This window comes from Lolium perenne, chromosome 2 (genome assembly GCF_019359855.2).
Source record: "Lolium perenne isolate Kyuss_39 chromosome 2, Kyuss_2.0, whole genome shotgun sequence".
Lineage (NCBI taxonomy): Eukaryota > Viridiplantae > Streptophyta > Magnoliopsida > Poales > Poaceae > Lolium > Lolium perenne.
Window position 1 is genome coordinate 113,202,407 of NC_067245.2, and position 22,451 is coordinate 113,224,857.

At 45.5% G+C, this 22,451-nt stretch overlaps 3 protein-coding genes across 5 annotated transcripts; 1 reads left to right on the forward strand and 2 right to left on the reverse strand.

Moving 5' to 3' along the window:
• Nucleotides 1-293: 293 nt before the first annotated feature.
• LOC139835570 (putative non-specific lipid-transfer protein 14) lies at nucleotides 294-852 on the reverse strand. The gene is made up of 2 exons (XM_071825433.1): nucleotides 452-852; nucleotides 294-303 (listed from the first exon to the last, which is right to left on the reverse strand). The coding sequence occupies exons 1-2, from the start codon at nucleotides 850-852 to the stop codon at nucleotides 294-296; spliced, it is 411 nt and encodes a 136-aa protein (XP_071681534.1).
• A 6,081-nt stretch (nucleotides 853-6,933) lies between these two features.
• On the forward strand, nucleotides 6,934-11,810 carry LOC127333614 (E3 ubiquitin-protein ligase At4g11680). 2 transcript variants are annotated; one of them, XM_051360005.2, is made up of 5 exons: nucleotides 6,934-7,510; nucleotides 8,670-8,789; nucleotides 8,876-9,008; nucleotides 9,479-9,646; nucleotides 11,267-11,810. In XM_051360005.2, the coding sequence occupies exons 1-5, from the start codon at nucleotides 7,020-7,022 to the stop codon at nucleotides 11,435-11,437; spliced, it is 1,083 nt and encodes a 360-aa protein (XP_051215965.1). In that variant the 5' UTR covers nucleotides 6,934-7,019; the 3' UTR covers nucleotides 11,438-11,810. The 2 variants fall into 2 exon arrangements, with proteins under 2 accessions (XP_051215965.1, XP_051215966.1); XM_051360006.2 differs by having other exon boundaries at nucleotides 6,935-7,510; nucleotides 9,482-9,646.
• Nucleotides 11,811-12,357: 547 nt separating this feature from the next.
• Nucleotides 12,358-15,903, reverse strand: LOC127333615 (uncharacterized). 2 transcript variants are annotated; one of them, XR_011751835.1, is made up of 4 exons: nucleotides 15,584-15,903; nucleotides 15,330-15,473; nucleotides 13,725-15,075; nucleotides 12,405-12,611 (listed from the first exon to the last, which is right to left on the reverse strand). XR_011751835.1 is itself a non-coding variant. In XM_051360007.2 (3 exons), the coding sequence occupies exons 1-3, from the start codon at nucleotides 15,806-15,808 to the stop codon at nucleotides 12,468-12,470; spliced, it is 513 nt and encodes a 170-aa protein (XP_051215967.1). In that variant the 5' UTR covers nucleotides 15,809-15,900; the 3' UTR covers nucleotides 12,358-12,467. The 2 variants fall into 2 exon arrangements, 1 of the variants encoding a protein (XP_051215967.1); XM_051360007.2 differs by lacking the exon at nucleotides 13,725-15,075 and having other exon boundaries at nucleotides 12,358-12,611; nucleotides 15,584-15,900.
• Between the last annotated feature and the right edge of the window lie 6,548 nt (nucleotides 15,904-22,451).

The following is a 22,451-nucleotide window of genomic DNA, read 5'->3' on the forward strand; positions in this document are numbered from 1 at the left end:
TGGGTGTCCGATGCGGTGCCAGCTAGAGATGCTTTTAGGGAACTGTTTCCATTACCTGGTCGAACCAAACTAAACTTACATCTGCCCATTCCACCCTGATAGTATACCTACGATCTGATTACATTTCCGTTACCATTACCAAAGCTGAACTCCTAATTACTCCGTATATAGTTGGCAGTACACAAAAAATCAACAGTTCATTCTCCAAGAACAAAATTTGGAACTACAATCTGAAGCAAGTTGCGTGCCCTTTAACATTCTTGCTGATTGGCCGGCCGCGTCTGCGCGTTTCGTCAAGGGATGCTGCAATAGAATCAAAGTTACACCGGATGCTGCAATAGAATCAAAGTTACACCTGCTACTAGCTAGCTGCTTCAGAACATATTGCCATGAACCATGGACGACATTTGCGAGAAATCAAAACGAAGCCTGCATTTTTCCTCGCACGTACCTTGTGCAGTAGGTGACGGCGTGAGCGGTGGACACGGGCGAGACGCCGCAGAGGCCCGGCAGCACCGCGATGGCGGTCGCGTTGGACCAGTACTGCCGGACGAGCCCGGCCATGCAGCGGCACACGGACCGCCAGTTGTCCGCTGAGTCCGCCGCGACGGCGTACATGTTCGTCACCCCATCGCAGCACGGCGTGCCGGGCCCCGGCAGGGGCGCCGCGCGAGGGCCGCGCCTGACGAACGCCGCGCAGCCGGCAAGCAGTGACGTCACGGTGCCGCAGTCCAGCGACGACGATGCCGATGCCGATGCCGACGACGGTGTGGGCATGCCGGACACGGCGCAGCATGACAGGGCGGCGGCGAGGGCTCCGACCAACACTAGAAGCCACCCCGTGGCCGCCATGGCCGGGCTTACGGATCGTGGCGCGTCAGTCGGTCTATCAGTTAATCGGTGTGGGTGGCGTTTGTTAATTTAGATTTTTGATCGAGTAGGTGAAGGTGGAAGTTTTTGCATTTCACTTGGCGTTTCTTTCGTGTGCGTTGCATGCGTCATCGTGGTACGATACGAGTCATGTCCATGAGGGCATGATGAGCTAACCACTTCAGTGAAACAGAGATGACATTGTTTCTGCATATTTCTTAGTAACTTATTTTGTAAATTTCAATCAACTTTACTGAAAAGAGTGACAACATATATGGAACTAAGGGTGTGTTTGGTAGACTGAGTGACCTCAGATGTTTCCATCCCAACCTAGCTGATGTGTCTATTTACTGTTTGTTAGCCCGGCTCGGTTCGTCTCGGTACTGCCCAACTCGCACAGAAAATGCCTCTCAGCCAGGCCAGGGTGAGAAGCTCAAATCGAGGTTCGCATGTCGGCCATGCTGAACTCGTTCCGCAAAAGACTGTAGCATGGGCCCGCACGCGTCCCCTCCCCCCACTCCCCCCACCCCGCCTCCTCATTTCCCCCAATCTCGCTCTCGCTCCCGTCCACCTCCTGGAGCGCTACCGCCGCCTCCTCCTCCCTGTGACCGTCCCGGCACCCTCCTCCCGCTCCAGCTCTCCTCCACCGATGAGGAGGTCGCATGCCGGTGCTCCTCCGCCGGTGAGGAGCTCGCGTCAGCCCTCCTCCAGCTCCAGCCCGCCCCCGCCGACGAGAATCACAGGCCGGCCTCCTCCCGCTCCGGCGATCCTCCGTCGACGAGGAGCTCGCATCGGCGTCCTACGGCCCGCCACCGCCGACGAGAACACCCACCGCCACCGCCGCGTAGCACGTTCTCTGCCGGCGGGCACCCTGCGTTCCTCGCATGTCCGGGCGCCCTGCCACTTCTCCTCTATCGGCGGACGTCCTGGCGCGCCTCCTCCGGCGGTGGGCGCCGTTATCTGCCGACAAGAGCCCTCCTAACCCCCAGCCCCACCACCTAGCGCCGCCGACGAGCTTCTCCCCCGCACGGCCAGACATCCATGGCGTGGCAGAGACAGTTGAGGACCCGATTGCTTTTGCCTTTTCTGTTTAAGGACTTTGATGTAAGAAAGTTGGGCCTCTCTGCAATTTCACATTCTGGGACTAGACAGAACCTACCAAAAACACTCTGGGTTCAGCATGTCTTGACACCTACGATCTACCAAACATACACAAAATCTGAGCCTAGCTAGTATGATATGGGCAGTGCCCACATGAGAAAGTAATTCCCAGGTGAACCGGCCTACCAAACACACCCTAAATGTGTATACTATGGAACTATACATTTCAAGACCAATATGGATAATAAGAATGATACTAAATTGGTACTCCCTTCGATCCATAATAAGTGTGAACTACTACACTTCCTATGAGTGGGAGGAAGTGATAAATATTGTTACTTTTCCCCAAAAATTCATCAAATTTCAAAATAATTAAATTTGGACAAAAGCTAGAACTGCATTTATTCGAGGACGGATGAACTTCGCATGTAAGCTACTCTATTCGTAGGTATTATTGACATTTTAGACCTTGGTAAGTGAAAGTTTTGTACCCATGATGGTGACACCCTTGTGTGTCATTCCCCCTCCTCGGGGAGTCATCGTGGCTCCCCTCCCATTTCATTCAAGCCTAGGTAAAAACCCTGGTCAGGCTACAAGAACATAAGAGCATCCCCAGCCGTTGGGGCTCCCCAGGCCGAAATCCGGCGTTATTTAGCGCCGGATGGATGTATTTTGGGCCTGGGGAGGCCTATTTTCCCAGCCGCGAGCCCATGGTCGCCTTCTGACGCGCACCCACCGCGTGCATAGCGACGGTGCAGTCACCGGGAAAGGCAATCGTCGGAGTGCCCTCGACGCATTGAACCATCGCGAAGTGGTCTGAAGAGCCCAAACGACTCGTCGGGAACGGTCGAAGTGGCCTCGATGCGAGAACCGCCGTAATGGAGCACGAACTCCGCGGAAGAGCAACCGCCGCTCTCTTCGTCGAGAGACCTACATATACGGTTTCCGACGGCCGACGCCATTCATCTGTTCTCTCATCACCATCCTCCGTCAACCATGAGCGATCTCTCTTGGCCATCGGACACCGACAGCGAGGGGAAGCCGCCTGGATGGCGCCATTGGTGGGATAAAGCTGCATCGTCCAGCAGCGACGATTCCCCCCCGCCGGCCAGCGAGGACGAATGGGATGACGACGAGGAGGAGGACGAATGGGATGATGACGAGGAGGAGGACGAAGAGGCCGAGGAGAAGGCCGAGGAAGAGGAGGAGGAGCAGCAGGAGGAGGAGGACGAAGAGGCTGAGGACGCTGACGAGGAGGAGGACTCAACTTCCTCCGACGAGGAGGTGACGAGCCGGAAGCGTCGCCGCCACGACGATGAGGCGGGGCCATGTAGGAAGAAGAAGTAGTTTAAGTTTGTTTTAAAGTTTTTATATGTAATTTTTATGTTTATTCGAATTATATTCGAAATATATATAATCTGTCTATGTTGCACCACTTGAGAGTTCAAAGCTTTCGTTCGACGAGGGTATTGCCGTAGATCGGGAAGACGAGGGTATTGCCGTACAAACCCAGGCCATTGTCGCCGACAAGTTGGGGCCACCAGACGCGCGGGAAGTTTCCTCGCCGTTTCGCTCGCTTTTGTTTCGTCCGGAGTCCCCGAAAGCTCCCCGGGGGGCCGGGGATGGCGTGGGATCGCCGGATGAATTTAGGCCCAAATCCGGACGAAAACGAGGAACCGGGGGCGCGACTGAGCCGAATTACGCCGTCCGGATGGAAAAAACTTTGTTCGGGGGCTCGTCGGGGAGACGAGTGGAGATGCTCTAATGTACTGGCTTGGGGAATCGTTAACTCCTTGAGGATTCCTCCTCCCATGAACTAGCTCGATCCTGATCTAGCTCTTACGCAAATGGTTCTTTACATGATGTGATCCCAAACTATGCTTGTATAATGTCTTTTTTTTTGTTGCCTTGCTTGGTTTTCTTGTGTGAACTCTGAATGCTTTGAAGAGGTTTCTCTCAACACAATGTATTGCTTCCCCAAAATAAGTAAATGTATTAATTTGAAGCTGGGATTCAATGCCTTTCATCAACAATTTATCCAGTGCATGCATAATTGTTGTGAACCGGTGCACCATCGAAATGCATTTTGCAAGTTGTCAAAAAATCTGAAAATTATTTACAATGAAAACATAACATATAGCTACCATATCACAAATATTTAAATCCAAATTTGATGCATAGCTTGATACTGCATCCATTTCAATGAATACTGAGTTCTTGTTTCCTGTGCTTTTTCTTTGACCAAGAATCACTCTAAATAAATAAATATTGTTGGTATAAAATTAGCATCATTTGAAAGTATTTTTCAATATGAATACAAATATACTGAATAAGTACAATATAATGAAGGATTTATTGCTCAATTTTTTAAATCAAAGTTCGTCTTAGAATACGTGTGTGTCTTATTCATCAAAATAGAGGTAGTAGACAACAATTGTGTTAATGGGCCAAGTCAGGCTAGCGCGTACTTTGAGAAAAACTTTTACCATTAGTAATCCAATGGTATAGTTTTCATGGCATACATATCTCATATTTTTTAAACTAAATTAATGGCCGAAGTCCTCTCTCGAAGTACATAATAACCTAATAAAGCGGTTTGGAGGGAATAACTACCATCGATCCGTGATTTAACACCTTCTTTTCAGGAGTTCTAGGTTAAATTCAAACTTATAATTTAGTGGCATGACAAATATACATTATATATATGCTATTATTTTAATACTCTTTTTGGGAAACACGGTACACACACACGCTCCCAACAAAACGTACATACACTCACCACTATGAACACACATCCTACCCCTATTTTGAGAGACTAAGGCTAAGAAACTGATCCGGTGGGTCTTGAGATTGATGAAGCCATCACATGTGTCTCGCTATCGACGGGAACATCGTCTCCCGCTGAAAGAACAATCTGTCTTTATGAGACACCACAGTGATAAACATGTGATTTGAACTCTGGTGGACCGGAGTTGTCACTGCCTTCCTAAACATTCAACCACACATAACATATTTGGTTCTCTATTTTAAGAATTTTTTATAATGCTTAGAGTGTATTTTTAATCTTTGGTACACCGATATGATGGGTGAAGTGGATGTGGATTGTCCTCACCTTTCATCTAAGAAGAAAAATACAAACATAGTTTTCCCTAAAATACAGTCATGAACGTGGTTTGGTCAGTAAGAGGTTTAGTATGCTATTGTGCATTCGTCACCAATGTGACGTGTGCCAAGCTTTGGTGAAATCAGGACTAATAATGTTGCTATCCCGAATCACGCTGATAATTTGTTTGCTTGACTTTTAAACATGGGTTGGCTTAACCCGTAAAATCACATTTTCATTATTAGGCGAGGAGCTCGTGTTTGTCAAATCGTCCATGTCGATGACACAGCCCGCCGGCCAGGGATGCATGATGCACGTGCTGGTCAGCTAACGACCATTCATGGTTTAGTTGCACCGTATGGTCCAGACGATTGACCATATATCGAGCGGTTAGATGGCTGGAATACACCAGATTATCAACGAATTATGTCTCCGGTCGAGTCGCTTTCTCCGGAGTGAATACTCAACGTGGAGAGTTTCCACTCCGCATCTTCTTCCTGTTGTAGTAGTAGTACCATATTTTGCTCCATAGACACCTGTCTTGTAGATTACAACCCAATAAATATTCTCATGCACATTGTTTAAGGTTACAGCAATCAATCATGCGTGGATATACTTTGTTAGCAATTTCATATGCGGCTCTTCTTTGAGTCAAATAATCATTTGCGTGGTGCAAATTTAAATCGCCTGCTTCACACGTGACTGAGAAATTTGATGCTTTATCAAATGTAAATTAATGATATCCGGATATTGGTTGCTAGATAAAAAAAATACTGGTTCGACTAAAAAATAGTTACAAAGTGCAATTATACGTTCCTAAATGGATGCATGACTTTTTATACAATTTTAGGTCTGATGTATAACTCAACTAACTCAGACATAAATGTATAGAACTGAAAACGAACAAAACAAATCCAGTCACACAACATAAATCTTCATACATTCAAGGTTTACACAAACATCAAAACAGTAGCATTTGGGGCTAACATAAACCTGATAGTTAGTGAACTTTCCTTGTGAGATGGTTCTTACTGCATGCCCTTCTTGGCCTCAATGCTATAACGTGTCGTCGTATCGTAACTTGGCCTCTTGGCCCTTCTTCTATGAAAACGATACGTATATCCATGACGTATCCTTGAAAATAGATGGTTCTTATTGTCGAACAAATGGCCATTTGTTTTAAATAGTCCACTTAGTGTTTTCATCATGGATAGTAACCACGAATAATTTGCATAGGCTTTATTTTCTCTCTTATCCTATATAATTTCTATATTCAAATTTTGAGTATAGTGAGAAGTGAGAACCATTGTTTGGATTGCTAAGAGGGTGGTAACTTGACCTGTATCACGACGTGGATTATTTTGAGTGTGAGGCGAGGTTCACTTCATTAATTTTGAAGCAACACAACTTCACTTTTCAATGAATATTGTGCGAGAGTATGTGTGTGGTACCGTGGATACCATTTGATTCAATGAATTTTATGGATTAGAATCCTTTTCGTACATCAACCGTTTGATTCATAGTAGGATTGCTCTTCAACACAAAATTCACCCGAACCTCCTGGAAAAAATTGTTTTTTCTGTCATGCAATTAAAAAAATCAAAATTTTATAGGATTGAAGTGGACATGAAATTTCAATCTTGTGTATTTTCAGTTCCTAGTTTTTATAGAATTCCTAAAGAAAAAGCCCTTAGGAATTATTACAACGTTACGTTTAGGATGGGTAGCTAAATAGGGAAATTTTGCAAGGATCTAAATGTAAACGAAAGAGCGGCGCTAGAATCGGCGAAGAGCCGCCGCAGGAAACCACACACCGGAACTTCCCAACTGTCCAACTCGTCCAAACTCATCACCAAACCTACTTTCCAACAGGAGAAAAAACCAACCGAGCCGAGACACAGGAAGGAGAGACCGACAGAGAGAACCAGGCTAAGCTAGGGTTGCCATGGCGTCCAATTCCCCGCGTCGCTCCGGCGACTCCTCGCCGTCCTCGCCCCTCCTCCCCTACCCCACCTCCCCGACCGCCCGTGCGGGCCCCAACGGCCCCGGGCGGCTGCCGAGCCTCCGCGGCGCGGCGCGGTTCCTGCGCCGCACGGGCAGCCGCCGCCTGATGCGCGAGCCGTCGGTGGCGGTGCGGGAGTCGGCGGCGGAGCACCTCGAGGAGCGCCAGACGGACTGGGCCTACTCCAAGCCCGTCGTCGTGCTCGACGTGCTCTGGAACCTCGCCTTCGTCGCCGTCGCCGCCGCCGTCCTCGCCGCCTCCCTCGGCGAGAGCCCCGCCGTCCCTCTCCGCTTCTGGATCGCGGGCTACGTGCTCCAGTGCCTTCTGCACGTCTTCTGCGTCGTTGTCGAGTACAGGCGCCGCCGCCGGGACGCCCGTGGTGCTGGGGCTGGGGCGCAGCAGGATGATGCTGGAGATGGGGACGACAAGATCAGGTGAGCAAGGATTTTGCTCAGGTTACTCCAAATACTTCCAACTGCTAATGTTGGGCTTAATTTATTCCTATAGTGATCACTATCGCCGCATAAACTTTCACCAGCTCCGGGTTCAATACAACAATTTCACTAGACGAGTCAATTCTTCATAACGTCAAACTAATCCTAGTATGTAATAATGTTCCTAGCGCAAGATGTGCGAGTATCCCCATCTATACTAGTGCACTTCCCCAAACTAGACAGTGAATTAGTGGACATGATGTTAATTGCCAATTGAATGGCCTTCAAGGTTTTCTGTTTTGTGCCCATTAGGGAGGTGGACTAGGCGGGTTGCTATTCATTATTTGGATATGATTTTTGGTCTACTGAATTTGCATGGCTTGTTCGCTGGTTAGACAACTGCACATGGGGTGAAGGCAAACACTGGTTCTGGTGCATAATTGACTGTATCAGGCATATTGTGGAGATCTGGTGTGTCATTTATGATAGCTCATGTGACTTGTAAAACTGATCTAGGACGATGGCTTACTAGTGTAGTTTCCTGTGGTAAGCGCAGTTTCAAGTGACCAGTTCACTTCTCTGCCAAAGCCTTATTGTTCTTATAGGACTGGTTCTGTTGAATGAGATTCTAAGCTGAACTAGGAATGTGTGACCAGTCTTCCATTTGATTGGTCAAGATTCAGGTGCTTTCTGTTCACACTTGATTGCAATCTAATCACCCGCAAGCGATTGGTTGGAGATATCATCCATTGATGACATGCAGAAATTTAAATAGGCACTGTAGTCTGAGTATGGATTTTGAGATTGTTAAATACTCTCCGTTTCAAAATTCTTGTAGCAGATTTGGTATTTGGATGTATCTATGTGCAAAATGTATCTTAGATACATCCAAATCTGCGACAAGAGTTAAGGAACGAAGGGAGTACTGAGTTATGGTTGAACCATGGAAATGGTTCCGTTAAAAAATGTCCAATAGTAGATGCTAAAATGTGCATCGTTTCCATTTTTAAATAGTAGTGAATCCATATATCTGATATTTTTCCTTGTTCTTCAAATATTTGTTCATTTCCACTAGTTCTACAATATGAGCTAGTTACTTAAATGCTTGAAGTTAATTGTTTATTACCAGCTTACCCATAATTTGTGCCCTTCTGTTCAGTATCGTCAAGCACCTGGAGTCTGGAAACACGATGTTTTCCTTCATATGGTGGATCATTGGATTCTATTGGGTATCTGCAGGTGGTCTAGCCTTGTCAGAAGACGCTCCTCAACTTTACTGGTATGTCTCAAGTAGCGTTGGCATGCAAATAATGCTATGTTTCTTATTATTTTTGATTGTTTCCTAATATAGCTTTCTCCTTGCAGGCTCTCCATTGTTTTTCTGGCATTTGATGTTTTCTTTGTGGTATTCTGTGTTGCTCTGGCGTGTGTGATTGGCATTGCTGTCTGTTGCTGCCTGCCTTGTATTATTGCCATTTTATATGCTGTAGCTGATCAGGTATGCCACTTCTTGTGCTGGACATTTTTTTAGAAAGAATTGTAATAAGATTTGCGTGAGTGTTTGGTCTAATGAGCGCTTTGCCTTCTAGATGCATTTCTATCGATTGCAGTGACTGATGCCCTGTTTGAATAATATAGATAGTTGGGCACCGTATTAAGTATCTCAACTTTTTTTTTCCCTTCAGCTTATTGACCTGTATCATAATTCGTAAGAAAACAAGAACTTTCCCCATAGTAGTGTTATAACACACCTTAAATGAAAGCATTAATCATTTTTAGAATGTTACATATGCACTGTCCATTGTTGTTTTCAACTCTCTTCCATAGTATCTTCATTTGTTTATTATGTGACCCGAAATCCTACCCAGTATTTACAAATGATCGATGGTAAATGAGAGCCATTTTTACAAAGGTGTGAGGAAAGTGAACCATATCTTGTACTGAAGCTGTGGCTTGTTTTACCTTAAGCAGGAAGGAGCATCTGAGGACGACATTAATAGCCTATCCAAATACAAATTTCGGACAATGGGTGATGCAGACAAGCTGGTTGCTGGAATTGCAGCACCTGTGGGTGGAGTAATGACTGAGTGTGGTACCAACCCTCCAGTTGAACACATTCTTTCTGCTGAGGATGCAGTAAGTTCTTTCATAAAAATTCAGAAGTTTTAAGTCTTAATTTTATCACTCCCCCGGGCCCTAAATACTTTTCGCCGGAAGGGAGTATTATTCTTCCCAAGCTGTTCGCCATTGAATTGACTGTTAGCATTAGATTGGGAGGTTTGCAAGTTCCCTTTTAAATTAAATTCGTTAAGGGTTTTTGGATATTTTTGGTCAACTAATCCTGTATTTCCTCTAGTTGGATCATGTACTCACTCTAGTTGCTACAGAGTAACTTTACTTTTCAAAGTTAACAGTGCCAGTTTGTTGATTCCTAGATTGGTAGTCCATATAGAATTCACTGTTAGCATGCACTCTGCCAGACGTAAAATGGTGGTTCAGTCTTGGCTCTTGGTTAAGTTTGAGAACGACTATACTTTCCTTGGAGGGGATTCTGTTTAAAAACTGGTTCCTTCTTTTTTTTCATAGTATTGGCTCAATTTTGGCCCTTGGTAAAATTGCATATTCTTCATTTGATTTATATTACTAGCGTATTAATAGTTCATTTCTTCGCATGCTTTCTCATAATCTGCACCGTTGGGCTCTGCTTGTGATATTTAATTTGGTGTAGCTTTAGGTAGACTTACCGTTGTCAATGGTGGCCTACTGATGTCCTGCACGTTATTTATATCCTTGAAATTCTATGGTTGGAATGGTTACATTCAATAGCAGTTGGAAGTTGTGAATTTTTGTGCCTATCAACTTTCAGAATAATCCTTAAGATGGCTTAGTTTGCCCATGTTTTGAGTTATTGGTGAACCCAGTAACACGCTATGGCAGATAGAACCCGTTACCTGTAACCCCTTGTGTAGTTTGTAAGTTTGTATAGTAGATAACAATGGTTTGCTTCAGCCTTCAGGTTAAAGTTTGTTTGGGGCCTGAGTTTCTCAGTTTCCTGAATCAGAGTGCCAAGTGTCACGAATTATTTGCTTTATCTGTGGCAAGGTTTTCATATATATGTATGTGAGCTGAATGTCCAGCCAATACCCAATAGCACTAGTCTACCCTGAGCTATAATAACACGATAGTTTTTCCAATTAGAAGAGATTATGCAATCACCTATAGACAGTATAGGGAGACGCAGAGCCCACGCACACACTCTCGCCACCATATGCATACACTCCCCTAGACACTAGAAAAATATTGGAGGCTCCATGGAGCTACTTAACTTGTGTCGTATATATACTCCAAATAAATATGGCACACTATGTCGGAACATGGGTGGGTGTGAGTAACCGACTTGGCTCCAAGCACTAGTTCACAGGTCCTTCTGTGTAGACTATTGTATCAGAGCACCATATGACCTAATGAAGTAGCTTGTGAAATTGAACCATATACTGTGTAGAACTCTGAGCATTGCTTAATTTCACTTGCTGCTGTCAAAATCTGGGGTATGTACTGTAGCAACATCGTGTAATATATTACTGTCCCACACTGCCGATGTAGTTAAGAAAAATATATTGTGTTGAGTGTTGTTTTTCATGACATGCCGGGATACCACAAAGTTCACTGCTAGTATTTTCTTGTGGGCGATCAAATCTGCCAATCCCAAAATGTCTTCCTAATAGGTTTTAAAATACCTTATACTTGTGAATGCAGGAGTGCTGCATCTGCCTATGCCCATACGAAGATGGTGTTGAGCTGCGAGAACTCCCCTGCAACCATCATTTCCACTGCACCTGCATAGAGAAGTGGCTTCACATAAATGCGACGTGTCCACTGTGCAAGTTTAACATCATCAAGAGCAACCTTGGAAGCGAAGAGGTGTAGGCAGCACAAGTGAGAAGGCCTCTTGATACCTTCCAGCCGAGTTCATCAGATGTACTGCATACCGGTTGTGTGGTTACGCATGGATGACTCGTTGAATTACGAGGTAGTGCACAGATGGTTCCTGAAGTGCTTTTCTTGCAGCGATACCTAGTAAAGCAAAGTGTGATGTACATTTTTTTTTCTCAACTTGATCAGTTTGCATTGCTGTTTCTCATGGTTTTTGTGTAGTTTAAATACGTGAAAAGTAGTGATTTGTGCAAATGTTTCATGGATTGGGGCTTAGTTACATGTACATACAGAGTCAGTTTGTAGGGATACAGTGTCCTGTCTGGTCGATGAAAATATTTGCAGATGGTGTGGCGGTGGGTGTTTCTGTACTGTCGTTTTATTAGATTTCTTAAGCATCTGATTTCTGTCTGTGATGTGAATTGCTACATGCCACTCAAATCTGATTAACAACAGAAATCACTTAAATCTAATTAACTGTCCAGATTTTTTTTACCTGGACTACAACTTGTTATGGCATCTCCTAATCGGAAATTCTATGGTGGCTTTTATTCAATTAACTTTGCTGCCATATGAACATTCCATTTGTCACTTCCACTACAGAATCTACTCGTCAATGGACAGCACTAGACAGATAAACAAGTACTTCCTTCGTTTCAAATTAAGTGACACAACTTTTTATCCAAAGTAAGTGAATATACCCACTAAAATGTGACCAAAAGCTGTGCCAATTAATTTGGACGTAGGCAGTAGTATATTGCTCCCTTTGTTTGTCAATACATTGAATATAGGTTTTGGCCGAAGTTCAACTTTGTAATTTTGTTGACCAATCAATGTATCGAGAAATAGAGTAGTAGTCTGAATATCCGACTGCATTTTTTTCAGGAAGGTATTTCATTTTCACAATCTCAGTATGATTTGCAATACGGTCTTCGTGTTTATGTATCAGTGCAATGACACGTACAATCCTGCACAGCTCTAGTCATGTAAATACAACTGTGTTCCATGTACGGTAGGAGATCATTTACAGGCTTGCCAGAGGCATGATGTAGAAGGTGGCTCTAGATGTGTAGCAGAGCTTCTTGCTGTCCTTGAGCCGGAACTCAACTGTAGTAACCACAACAGATCTGCCCTTCCTGAGTATCTGCCCTTCCACTTCTACCTCAGTCTGCATAAATAAGATGAAGATGAAAGGACACATTAGTAAAACTTGTGCAGGATAGAAAAATATGAAAATGAGAGACAGAGGGTTCCATTGTCTAGATTTCGACTCTTGATAGCTTGTAGTTTGTGTAACTATGCAATGGGTACTTGAACTTGTGCAAGCAGTGCTTGGAAAATGCACACATCAATTGAGTAGAACAGTGAGTGCTGCTGATTCTAGCCAACTTGGCAATATATTACCTTCCCAAATCCCTACTCTTGTGAATTTTCTAGGCTGGGATAGCTCACCATTCAGTTCCGCACTACATTTTTCTCAGATTATACATAAATACTTGAGAAGCCAAAAAAATTAGGATGTCAATGGATCATATCAAATCGGAATTACCTATGCTGAAAGTACTGGGAGGGCTAGGATGAAATACCTATTAGTTGTTATTCTTTAGTAAAACTTTTCAACTGCCATTAAACCATTGGTTATTTACCAGCCAGCAGTGCATGAAAATAATTTCCCAGTAAAGAATAGGAAATGATCCACATATTTATACAGCACTGATGGTTGAACAATCTAATAAGGAAAAAAAGGTGAACCTAAACTAGTGTGGCTACAAACTGATTGCAGAAAACCTGTGATGCAGGTAAACAACAGAAGGTGCAACGCTCTAATAAGGAAAAAGTGAACCTAAACTAGTTTGGCTACAAACTGATTGAGAAAACCTGTGATGCAGGTAAACAACAGAAGGTGCATACAAGGCATCTTCATGAGGAAGCATCACAAATATTTGTCAGACATATGGCACTAAATAGGCTCAAACATTTCATGAAACAAGAACTATGTGCACTTCGTGAAAACTTTGTATCATCTTTTGTGTTCACAATTGAACATTTTTGTATGTGTGATGCAGATTCACTAAGTGCAACATAACTATACTTGAATTTCTATTTCAGAAGAAACCTTGTCACGCAAACTAAAATTCCACTATGCTAGCTTTTAGTCATGCCATTAGCCCATTACACTGATATTAATGCTAGAGTTGCAATTTGTAGCATTATTTGGCATTCTTGTATGGGAACTTCAGGTTTCAGTGGGAGGGAAATCTCTGAACCAAACCGTCCCCACCTTACTTCCAAAAGGGTGTTCTCACCCCATGCCATGCCGATGCCCAGGGTGTGAGGTGTTTGCGGTTCACACCCTTGTCAGTTACCAGTGTGAACTCCAGTGTTCCCGACCTCCATATGTTGGATTCCTTACCTTAGAGCATCTCCAGCTGCGTCCCCCAAAGCAATTTGGGGCGCGCCGGACCAAAAAAACCGTTCCGCCGCGTCCCCCAAAGCCCATTTTTGTCCGGCGCGCCCCGATACGGTGTCCGGCGCCCCGAGCCCATCCCCGTCCCACAGGGGACGCTCCGGGCACGCCGGACACAACGAAAAGCGAGGCGGGCTCCCACATATCGGCGACTATTTGCATAAATCGTTGGTTCGCGCCTTTTTTTTCGTCGCTCCTTCCTTCCCGCGCCCAACAACAACGACGACTGGTGGAAGACGTACTTCAAGGCGAAGTACGACGTCGAGATGCACAGCACCCAGGGGCACGTCGGCGGGCCCAACAGCTGGAACAAGGACGGCCGCGCCCTGTTCTGGGGCGTTCCGGGGCGCACCCTCGAGAACGTCATCCGCAACGGCGCTCCAAGGTTGGAGACGCCATCGTCACCGTCACCTTCTCCTCGAGGAGGACTACCGCAATGGCAGCCGTCCTCTTCGTACCGCTCGGCGCCCTACACCGTCCCCAAACGGGAGGTGAAGGAGGAGCCAGCGACGCCCGTGAACATGAGGCGTGGCGGCAGCGGCAGCAAGGGAGGCGTGGCGGCGCCCTCCTCATCCCGAAGCCGGAGGTGAAGGAGGAGCCGGAGGAAGCGTTGCTGGCGGAGTACGAGCGCCAGCAGCGGCCATCGCTAGCAGCGACGACCCCGAGGACTGCCCAGGGCTGCGAGCGGCGTTCTTGGCGCGCTCAACGACAAGGACGCCTGGAGGGGCGATGTCAAGACGGCGATCGCCATGTCCATCCGCGACTCCGGCAAGCCGCTCGTGGACCTCACCGACGACGGCGAGGCAGGACCAAGCGGCTTGGTGAAGGACAAGCCCGTCGACGAGCGCGTCAAGCAGGAGGTCGTCACCGACGAGATGTACAACTTCCAGCAGTACTACGAGCCGCCGCAAGTACTTCTAGATTAGATTTAGTTTAAATTTAGTCAAATTTCGTTCGAATCTATGTAAATTTGGACGAATCTAATCGAATCTCGTTAAGTTTAAAATTTCCGAAATTTTGTTTGGGGGACGTCGCTGCGCGGCACGAACGAAAACACGTCGCCCAAACGCTCAATCCGGCGCTCTTGGGGGGACTCGGCTGGAGATGCTCTTACGAGTTGCTTCAAATGTTTACCAAACAGTACGAATGATCTAGCATTTCAGTCCTGACAAAATATCCGAACCAATATTTTAGCTAGAATCTTTACTTTACATATTGGTTAGAGGTTTTGTAGATCAATCGGTAACAACATAATCATAATTCTCCGTCACAAATAACTCGCTGACTGCAGTGACTAATCCCCTAATAATTCCCAAACTGGGAGCCTCGAATTATTGTCAGAAATCGCTTCAAAAGATCGAGGTAACAAGACAAACCACGGTTTGTTAAAATGAACGAGGAAAGAGAAGCAGATCTCACATCAAGGCGGGCGGCTGAGAGGTAGGCGGTGCTGAGCTCGCCGAGGAACATCTCCTTATCCCCCGCCGCGGCGCGCGCGCACGCCATCCCGACGGCCTCCGCGACGGCCGCGACCGCGCCGCCGTGGAGCGTGTTGTAGGCGTTCTGCACAGCCGAACCCGATGGCACCACCGGTCAGAGGCTCAGAGCAGTATCGCTAGCTAGGTACAGTTTCGTAAAGGAGACGCCAACGGGCCGCGGGCCTTGGTGCTCACCGTCGCGGAGGAGGAGACGAAGAGGGTGCAGGAAACGCGCGGCGTGGGGGAGGAGGAGACGGTGGCGGAGGACAGTAGCGCGCGGACGAGGGCGGGGTAGGCGTCGGGGCGCTCCGCCGACGCCGGGAGGGTCGCGTCCACTCCCAGGGCTTGGAGGAAGCGTAGCGTCCACTCGCGGGACTCCGCTGGCGTAGGCTTGCGCCGCTCCTCCGGCGGCGGCGACATCTCCGATTGCGGCTCCGGGTTCCGGCGCGGTGTTAGCTAAGTTGTCGCGGTCTTGACTCTTGAGTAACTCGTGAAGTCGTGAGGAATGACGTCGGGGCCAGTGTACTGGTGTAGGAAGCAATACTCCCGATCCATAATACGTAAATACGTATATATCTAGATATACCTGTACTAGGGAAAAGTAATATGGATTAAAATAATTACTTCTTCTTTATATCGATTTCTCTTTTCTGAACGGGAAGGTCCCCAAGAACGCAACTCTATTCATCAGCGGTGACTTTGTAAGTTATACAAAGGATCTCAAAGGGAAAAAAAAATACAACATAATCCAATTTTAACCCATATTACTTTTCCCTAGTACAGGCTCAAAAAAATTCACAGATTGAACAAGCTCAAAATTTTAGAGATAAATATCAAAAACTATAATATTATATCAATATCATATGAAAATATATTTCATGATGTATCTAACGATGTTGATTTTTTTTTTTGAAACGGGGGCAAAAACTTTGCTCTAATCTATTAATTAAGAAGAGTTTTTACAATAAAGTAAACAAAGTTATTACAAGGGATCACTCTCCCGGCATGATGTTGCCCAAATGCTTGGTACCAGCCCTAACCCACAACGAGCCTCGGTTTTAATTTTCTCAATATATAGTAATTTGAGAGGGCGCTTGCTTGTTACGGAAAATCCTCGCGTTACGCTCATTCCAAATTTCCCAAGTGGCAAGAAGCGTGAGCGAGAAAATGGCTTTTCTGCTAGGTGTCGTGCCCCACGCCATCATGTTCCACCAAGAGTCAATGGAGAGGCCGACCCATCGGGTCAGATGAATGGATGGAATGCCAATCCACTCCTTGATGGCAACCCATATACGAATAGTGAACCGGCAATTAATGAAGAGGTGGTCAATGGTCTTAAGTGTTTACTTGCAAAGAGGGCATCGGTCGCAATTAGGCCATCCTCTTGCTTGCAAGCGATCTGCCGTCTCCTATTTTACGTGAGGAGCCAAGCAAAGAACTTAACTTTCGGAGCCTCCCAAGCCTTCCACACCATCTTATTCATGTTGGAGGCTATGGAGCCTAGGAATTGAACCTCATAAGCTGAGTTGGAGGAGTATTCTTCATTCGCCGTGAGCCTCCAAATTATGTCATCATCCACGTCCTCCTGCAACTGGATTGATTTTGGGTTATACATATTAGTGTTTTTTTCTAAAATCTTGGTCGAACTTTAATAATTTAACTTTTTTTAAAAGGCTTATTCGTCGAAACAAAGGTAGTACTCCCTCTGTTTCATTCTATAGTGCCTATAGTTTTTTGGCACGGAAATTAGCGTAAGAGTATTTTTTACACAAGATCCCTAGTTGAACGATTTGAGATCAAAGTAAAATTTGGGAAATCCATATTTTCCTAACTTACCATAACAAATTTGGGAGCTGAACGATTTGGGAGCTGAACGGGGATGGGGTAATTGAACAAAAGCTAAGCTACAACCTTATATTCTGAAACAAATGCCAAAAATCTATAGGCACTATAGAAAGAAACGGAGGGAGTAGTATTTAGTATGGAGTAACAAAGTTGTTTGCACTGTACCAGCACGAATAAAATGAAACTAGTTCAACATATATACTATGGACGTGACTGGTAGCCCATATCTTTTGAAAACATGCCCTTGGGAGTCAAAAGTGGCTGGATTGGTTGCCCATTCCATGTCCACGTTGTGCCCTATGCGCGTTTCAAAAGTACCTTTATTTGGGTCTAGAGGGGACGCTCGAATCAACAGTTTTCCTAGAGGTATGCCAATGAGGCAAAATTTTGCGTCAATGTGCCCGCCTGAGAGACGTTGTAAGAGAATATTGCCCCATGTGTGGTTTTGGTAATGAAAAGAACCCTATGAACTAATGTTTTCATTGAACTTTATATGAAGCAATATTCCATATGTATTGTTTATTGTTTTATTCAAGTATGGATGCCATGAAGATAAAGATATACCTTAAGTATTAGCATCAAGATCACTGATTTGAAGAGAATAATATGATATAATCAAGAAGAATAAATGAAGATAGAGTTCTCATTTGAAACTCAGATAAGCCATGCTCTAGTTTATGTATTAAGCCATGGATGATCAAGATTTTGAGAGTCTGATTTCAAAATAAGAATTGAAGTTATGGCTCTAAATCGGTGTCATAATAGACTTATAAGTTGAGCTATGGTTAACCAAAACTTAGAGCATGCAATTAAATGAATAGTTCTTTATATACATTAAGATATTATGATAGAGCACAAGGAGATACAAGGTTGAGCAAGACAAAGGGCGGAGATTGAATTTAAGTTGGTCAACACATGAAGCTTTGAGTCGTGTGATGTTGTGGTATGATAAGATTTATCAATTATGCTTTGTGATCTAACCTCCTATATATTTTTGAATTTATGTTGTCTATCACATAAGTCATATATATTTGCATTTAACCCTCTAGTGGGTCGAAAGAGGTGTGGTGGCGCGACCTGATACCCCTCCCACACCACCACAACCCGTTTCACCCTCGAGGCTCCCTTGTCATCCATCTTCGTGTAGATCTCTTTGTCTTGACATAAAACCTTATATAAAAGGGTTTCAATCACGTTTTCAAAGCACGGCAAACCACGAAACATAAACACCGCTACGAACATTGGAGGAGAAAACACCGTCGACTTGCATCTCCAAACTCTCGTCTCCATGGTTAAGATGGAGTAGTCCATCCCCGAACTACAGGTTTGTGGCAGTAGCTTGATCTCTGTCTCTCTCTCTTGTTCTTCAATGATTCTAGAGTCACATGAGCAACCATCATGATTGTGAACATCTGTATGCAACCCCTTTGTGGTGGATCTTTATTTTTTTACTGAGATTGGTATTTGGGATTGCAATCTTCAGTTTTGTTTTCATGTATGATTAGATGTATATCATGTACCTCGTTCTTGATTAACAGTTTTGACCCAACGAGTATGATGGGGCATGTGAGGGGAAACATGTGCATTATTTGGAGTAACATGGTGACATAGGCATCCCGGATGGGCCTGCCGAAGAAGGTACCCGGAGTTTACTGAAGGCCCACGACCCGAAGTTTGTGAAGCCCGTAAGCCCATTAAAGCATCGACTATGGTAAACAGAGATAGATTAGGAATACAGAGACCTGTAACTTTACGGGACAGACTCAGAGAGTCTCCCGGCGTTTTGTAACTTGTGTAATACGAAACCCTCGGCTCCGCCTCCTATATAAGGGGGAGTCGAGGGACAAAGAAAGGATCAATCTCATTGTCAGCATAACGCTAGCTTTTAGCAGTCGAGCACCTTTTTTGGCTAAAACCTTCGAGATCTACTTGCCCTCTACTTCCGCGAAACCCAAGTCTACAACTTGTAGGCATTGACAAGTTAATACCTTGTCAATTGGCACTGTCTGTGGGAGTTAGAGGCGACAAGGATCTGATCTTGATGGCATCATCAACATCTTCGACAACATCGTCAACATCTTCGGTGGCAAGCAACGCGATGGACGGAGGTAAACAGTTCAAAACTGGTCTCGTTGATTTTATTCCTCACCCGCCCTCCCGTGTGGATGCATATGCGTATCTGGAGGAGCCCATGGAGATGACGTTCGGGAGCTTCCACTTCCGCGTCGGAAAAGAAGGATCGCACCGTCTCGTGATACCGAATTCTTCAGGATCGTTAGCGGTCAATTCCGGTCTTTCGGGATCATAATCATCGTTCGAGTTAGGCGATGAAGGGATCTCGCCGTCAAGCTTCACCAAGCCCGCTTCAAGCGGAAAAATAGCCATTATCTTTGGTAGCATGTCCTTCGGGTCGTCTGCGGACTCAGATATAAACAGCGATTCAGAGAGCGTCGACAGCTTCAACTTCATCGATAGATCCACTAATATTCGGGAGATCTTCGCCGATCTATACGACGGTGTCACCGAACCTGAAGAGGAAGATGAAATTCCAATATATCATCAAGTCTGCGCAATTGGAGATTCAAGTCGTCAAGAGGATGTAACTTCAGAGGCTTTCGATGATCTGGGAAATCCATACATCGATCCCGCTGATCTTGCGCGAGGATTGGGAACCAAATATATCGGGACTGATCCTCGCCAAAAGTTGCAACTTCCACAAGCAGCTTGGGACAGAGTGTCAAGAGCCATGGATGGCACGGAGCCGATGACTACCACATCCATGGCTGAAGAGCTGCATGTATACCAATAATAACTCTCCCGTGCTGGACGAGAACTCGAAAAACAGAAAATTGCACTTGATCGGAGAAGAGCCACAGCCTCTGCGTCGAGCGCGAGAAGAGTGGAGCTAAGTCGACAATCAGGAACCTCGGGAGACAACCACAGAGCGTCACGTGCAAGGGGAAGATCTCGCATAGCGCATCTACCTGAGCATGAGCGAGAGCAACTGATTCAGAACCTCGACATGTCATTTATATCGATAGATACAAGATGGAATATCATCCCCGAAACACCGGAAGCTGGGTATATGGCGACTCAAGCCTATATACTAGCATCAAGGCCACCTGCAGGAGACCCAAGAGAAGCACTGTATCTGATGGCTATGGCAGGAGTTGGAGTCATGGGAGCAGCATTCGCAAGTGCAAGCACACCACAACCCGAAAGTGCTCCAAGGTGAAACAGCCCTCGACCCACCGTGGTGGCACGAGATCCCCCGCGAGCAGACGTGGAGAGAAATACAGAGGTGCAAGATCAAGTGGATAGAGCACGAGAAAATAGATCTAGGCGACACTCGCTAGAAGTCGATGAATAGGATATGTGCGGACTCCCCTGCTTTACTCGACGAGTTCGCATGACGAAAGTTCCTTCTGGTTTCAAGTTGCCAGATGGTTATAGAAAGTTTGATGGTCTGCAAGATCCCGAAGATTGGTTAATCGACTACCTAGAAACAGTAAAACTGTTGGGTGGAACCAGAGCAACAACCATGCAGAGCGTCTAAGTCCTGGATAAAAAAGTTGCTAGTGGGATCCATCAACAGCTGGGAAACTTTCGAGGACTTGTTTGTGAATAATTTTCGCTCCACGTGCAAGAAACCCGCGTCCATAGAGCAACTAAGGGCTTGCAAGCAGAAGTATGGTGAACCAATGAGAACATACATCAAGCATTGGAACATCATCAAAAATTCGGCGGAGAACGTATCCGACGAAAGAGCGATCGACGCATTTGTCGGGGGATCCAAAGGAAAGACCTAATCGAGGATTTGGGTTGATCCAACCCGAGAACAATCGCAGAGCTTATGGACATAGCAAATCGCTGGGCAGATGGAGAAGATGCTGTGCACAATAAACAACACAGGTCACCCGAAGAGGATCGCAATAGAAGTAATAATCAAAATAGGCGACAATATTATCGCCAGTACTCAGACTACGGCGGTCCCGGCCAAGTAGTGGCTGGCTTCCGAGGAAGTAGTGGCGGAAATAATCGGGAAGAGTACCAAAGAGGTAGCGAGCAACACAATGATCAGAGGGATGCGCCAAGCTCCAGCAGGCAAAATAATAGGCCGAGGTTCCATAGGCCATACAATATATCACCCGAAGATATGCTGAACGGACCATGCCAAATGCATTTTTATCTAGATAATGATGGAAAAAGGCAGTCGGGTCATCTTCAGAAGGACTGTCGAACTTTCCAAGCTCTGCACAGATATGCAGGACATGCCAATGCACATGCAGCAAGTAGGGGGCACCCGCAGGGGCCAAGGAGTGAGATTCACCTTCCACCTCCACCCTCAATTACCAATCAAAACCGACATCAGCTGCAACTGGCGGCAAACCCGAACAATGGTCCTTACATTGATACAAATGGAGCGGTGGCGATGATTCAGAAGGGCAGGCCCTCGAATGGGGCCCAAAAGGTGATTTCGTGTGGTGACCCAGCGTACCACTGCATGGTGTAGTACACAAGTCGTTGACATAACACAAGTGAAACACCGTTCCACTCATATTACATCCCTCAGAGTGGTACAACAGAAATATATGCGAGTCCAAGGTATGTCTATAGAAGTACACACGAACTGTTTACATAAGATCAACACAGCCTCCTACTTTACAGTGAGGTAAAACTTCAAATAAAGCTCCAGAAGAACGACTCGTAGTCTATCTTATTGCTAACTCAAGTTTAAGAGCTACTTGGCTTGCTATAGAAATCTAGCTACTTAGGTGCTAGGATTAGGGAAAGGTTCCCTTTTATTACTAGTCTAGGTTTCCATTATAGCTGATGCAAAAGTTGACTCCATTGACTTCTTTGACTGGATTCTTCATCTTGTTGCAGTTGACTCCTTTATCTTCGAGTTCCATGGTAGTTTCTCCTTCGGTACCTTGATCTAAGAAGGGGGTTCAAATGGGAGGGAATGAGTACGAGCGTACTCAGCAAGTTCATATTAGGAAATAGGTGTATCATGCACTAGCTACAGCCATAGACCAGAAAGTCATAGGCCAATGCAAGTGTTCATAAACATTTCTTCAAAAGGTTTATTTTATTCTGAAAACTATGCCCGTCAGTCTTCACAGGTTGACCAGAACTTCGTGGAGTTCCTTTCCTGCCGCGTTCGCAGTTCCCTTCCCGGAACAAGGAGTGACAGCCACAATTTTGATACCCTCTG

What these genes read in the sequence shown, in the direction of transcription:
- LOC139835570 (XM_071825433.1), bottom strand. Translation starts at nt 852, where the DNA reads ATGGCGGCCACGGGGTGGCTTCTAGTGTTGGTCGGAGCCCTCGCCGCC.
- LOC127333614 (XM_051360005.2), top strand. Translation starts at nt 7,020, where the DNA reads ATGGCGTCCAATTCCCCGCGTCGCTCCGGCGACTCCTCGCCGTCCTCG. An exon ending in GATGGGGACGACAAGATCAG is followed by an intron (nt 7,511 to 8,669) that starts GTGAGCAAGGAT and finishes CCTTCTGTTCAG; the next exon opens with TATCGTCAAGCACCTGGAGT. An exon ending in GACGCTCCTCAACTTTACTG is followed by an intron (nt 8,790 to 8,875) that starts GTATGTCTCAAG and finishes TTCTCCTTGCAG; the next exon opens with GCTCTCCATTGTTTTTCTGG.
- LOC127333615 (XM_051360007.2), bottom strand. Translation starts at nt 15,808, where the DNA reads ATGTCGCCGCCGCCGGAGGAGCGGCGCAAGCCTACGCCAGCGGAGTCC. An exon ending in TCGTCTCCTCCTCCGCGACG is followed by an intron (nt 15,474 to 15,583) that starts GTGAGCACCAAG and finishes TCGGCTGTGCAG; the next exon opens with AACGCCTACAACACGCTCCA. An exon ending in TCTCAGCCGCCCGCCTTGAT is followed by an intron (nt 12,612 to 15,329) that starts GTGAGATCTGCT and finishes TTATTTATGCAG; the next exon opens with ACTGAGGTAGAAGTGGAAGG.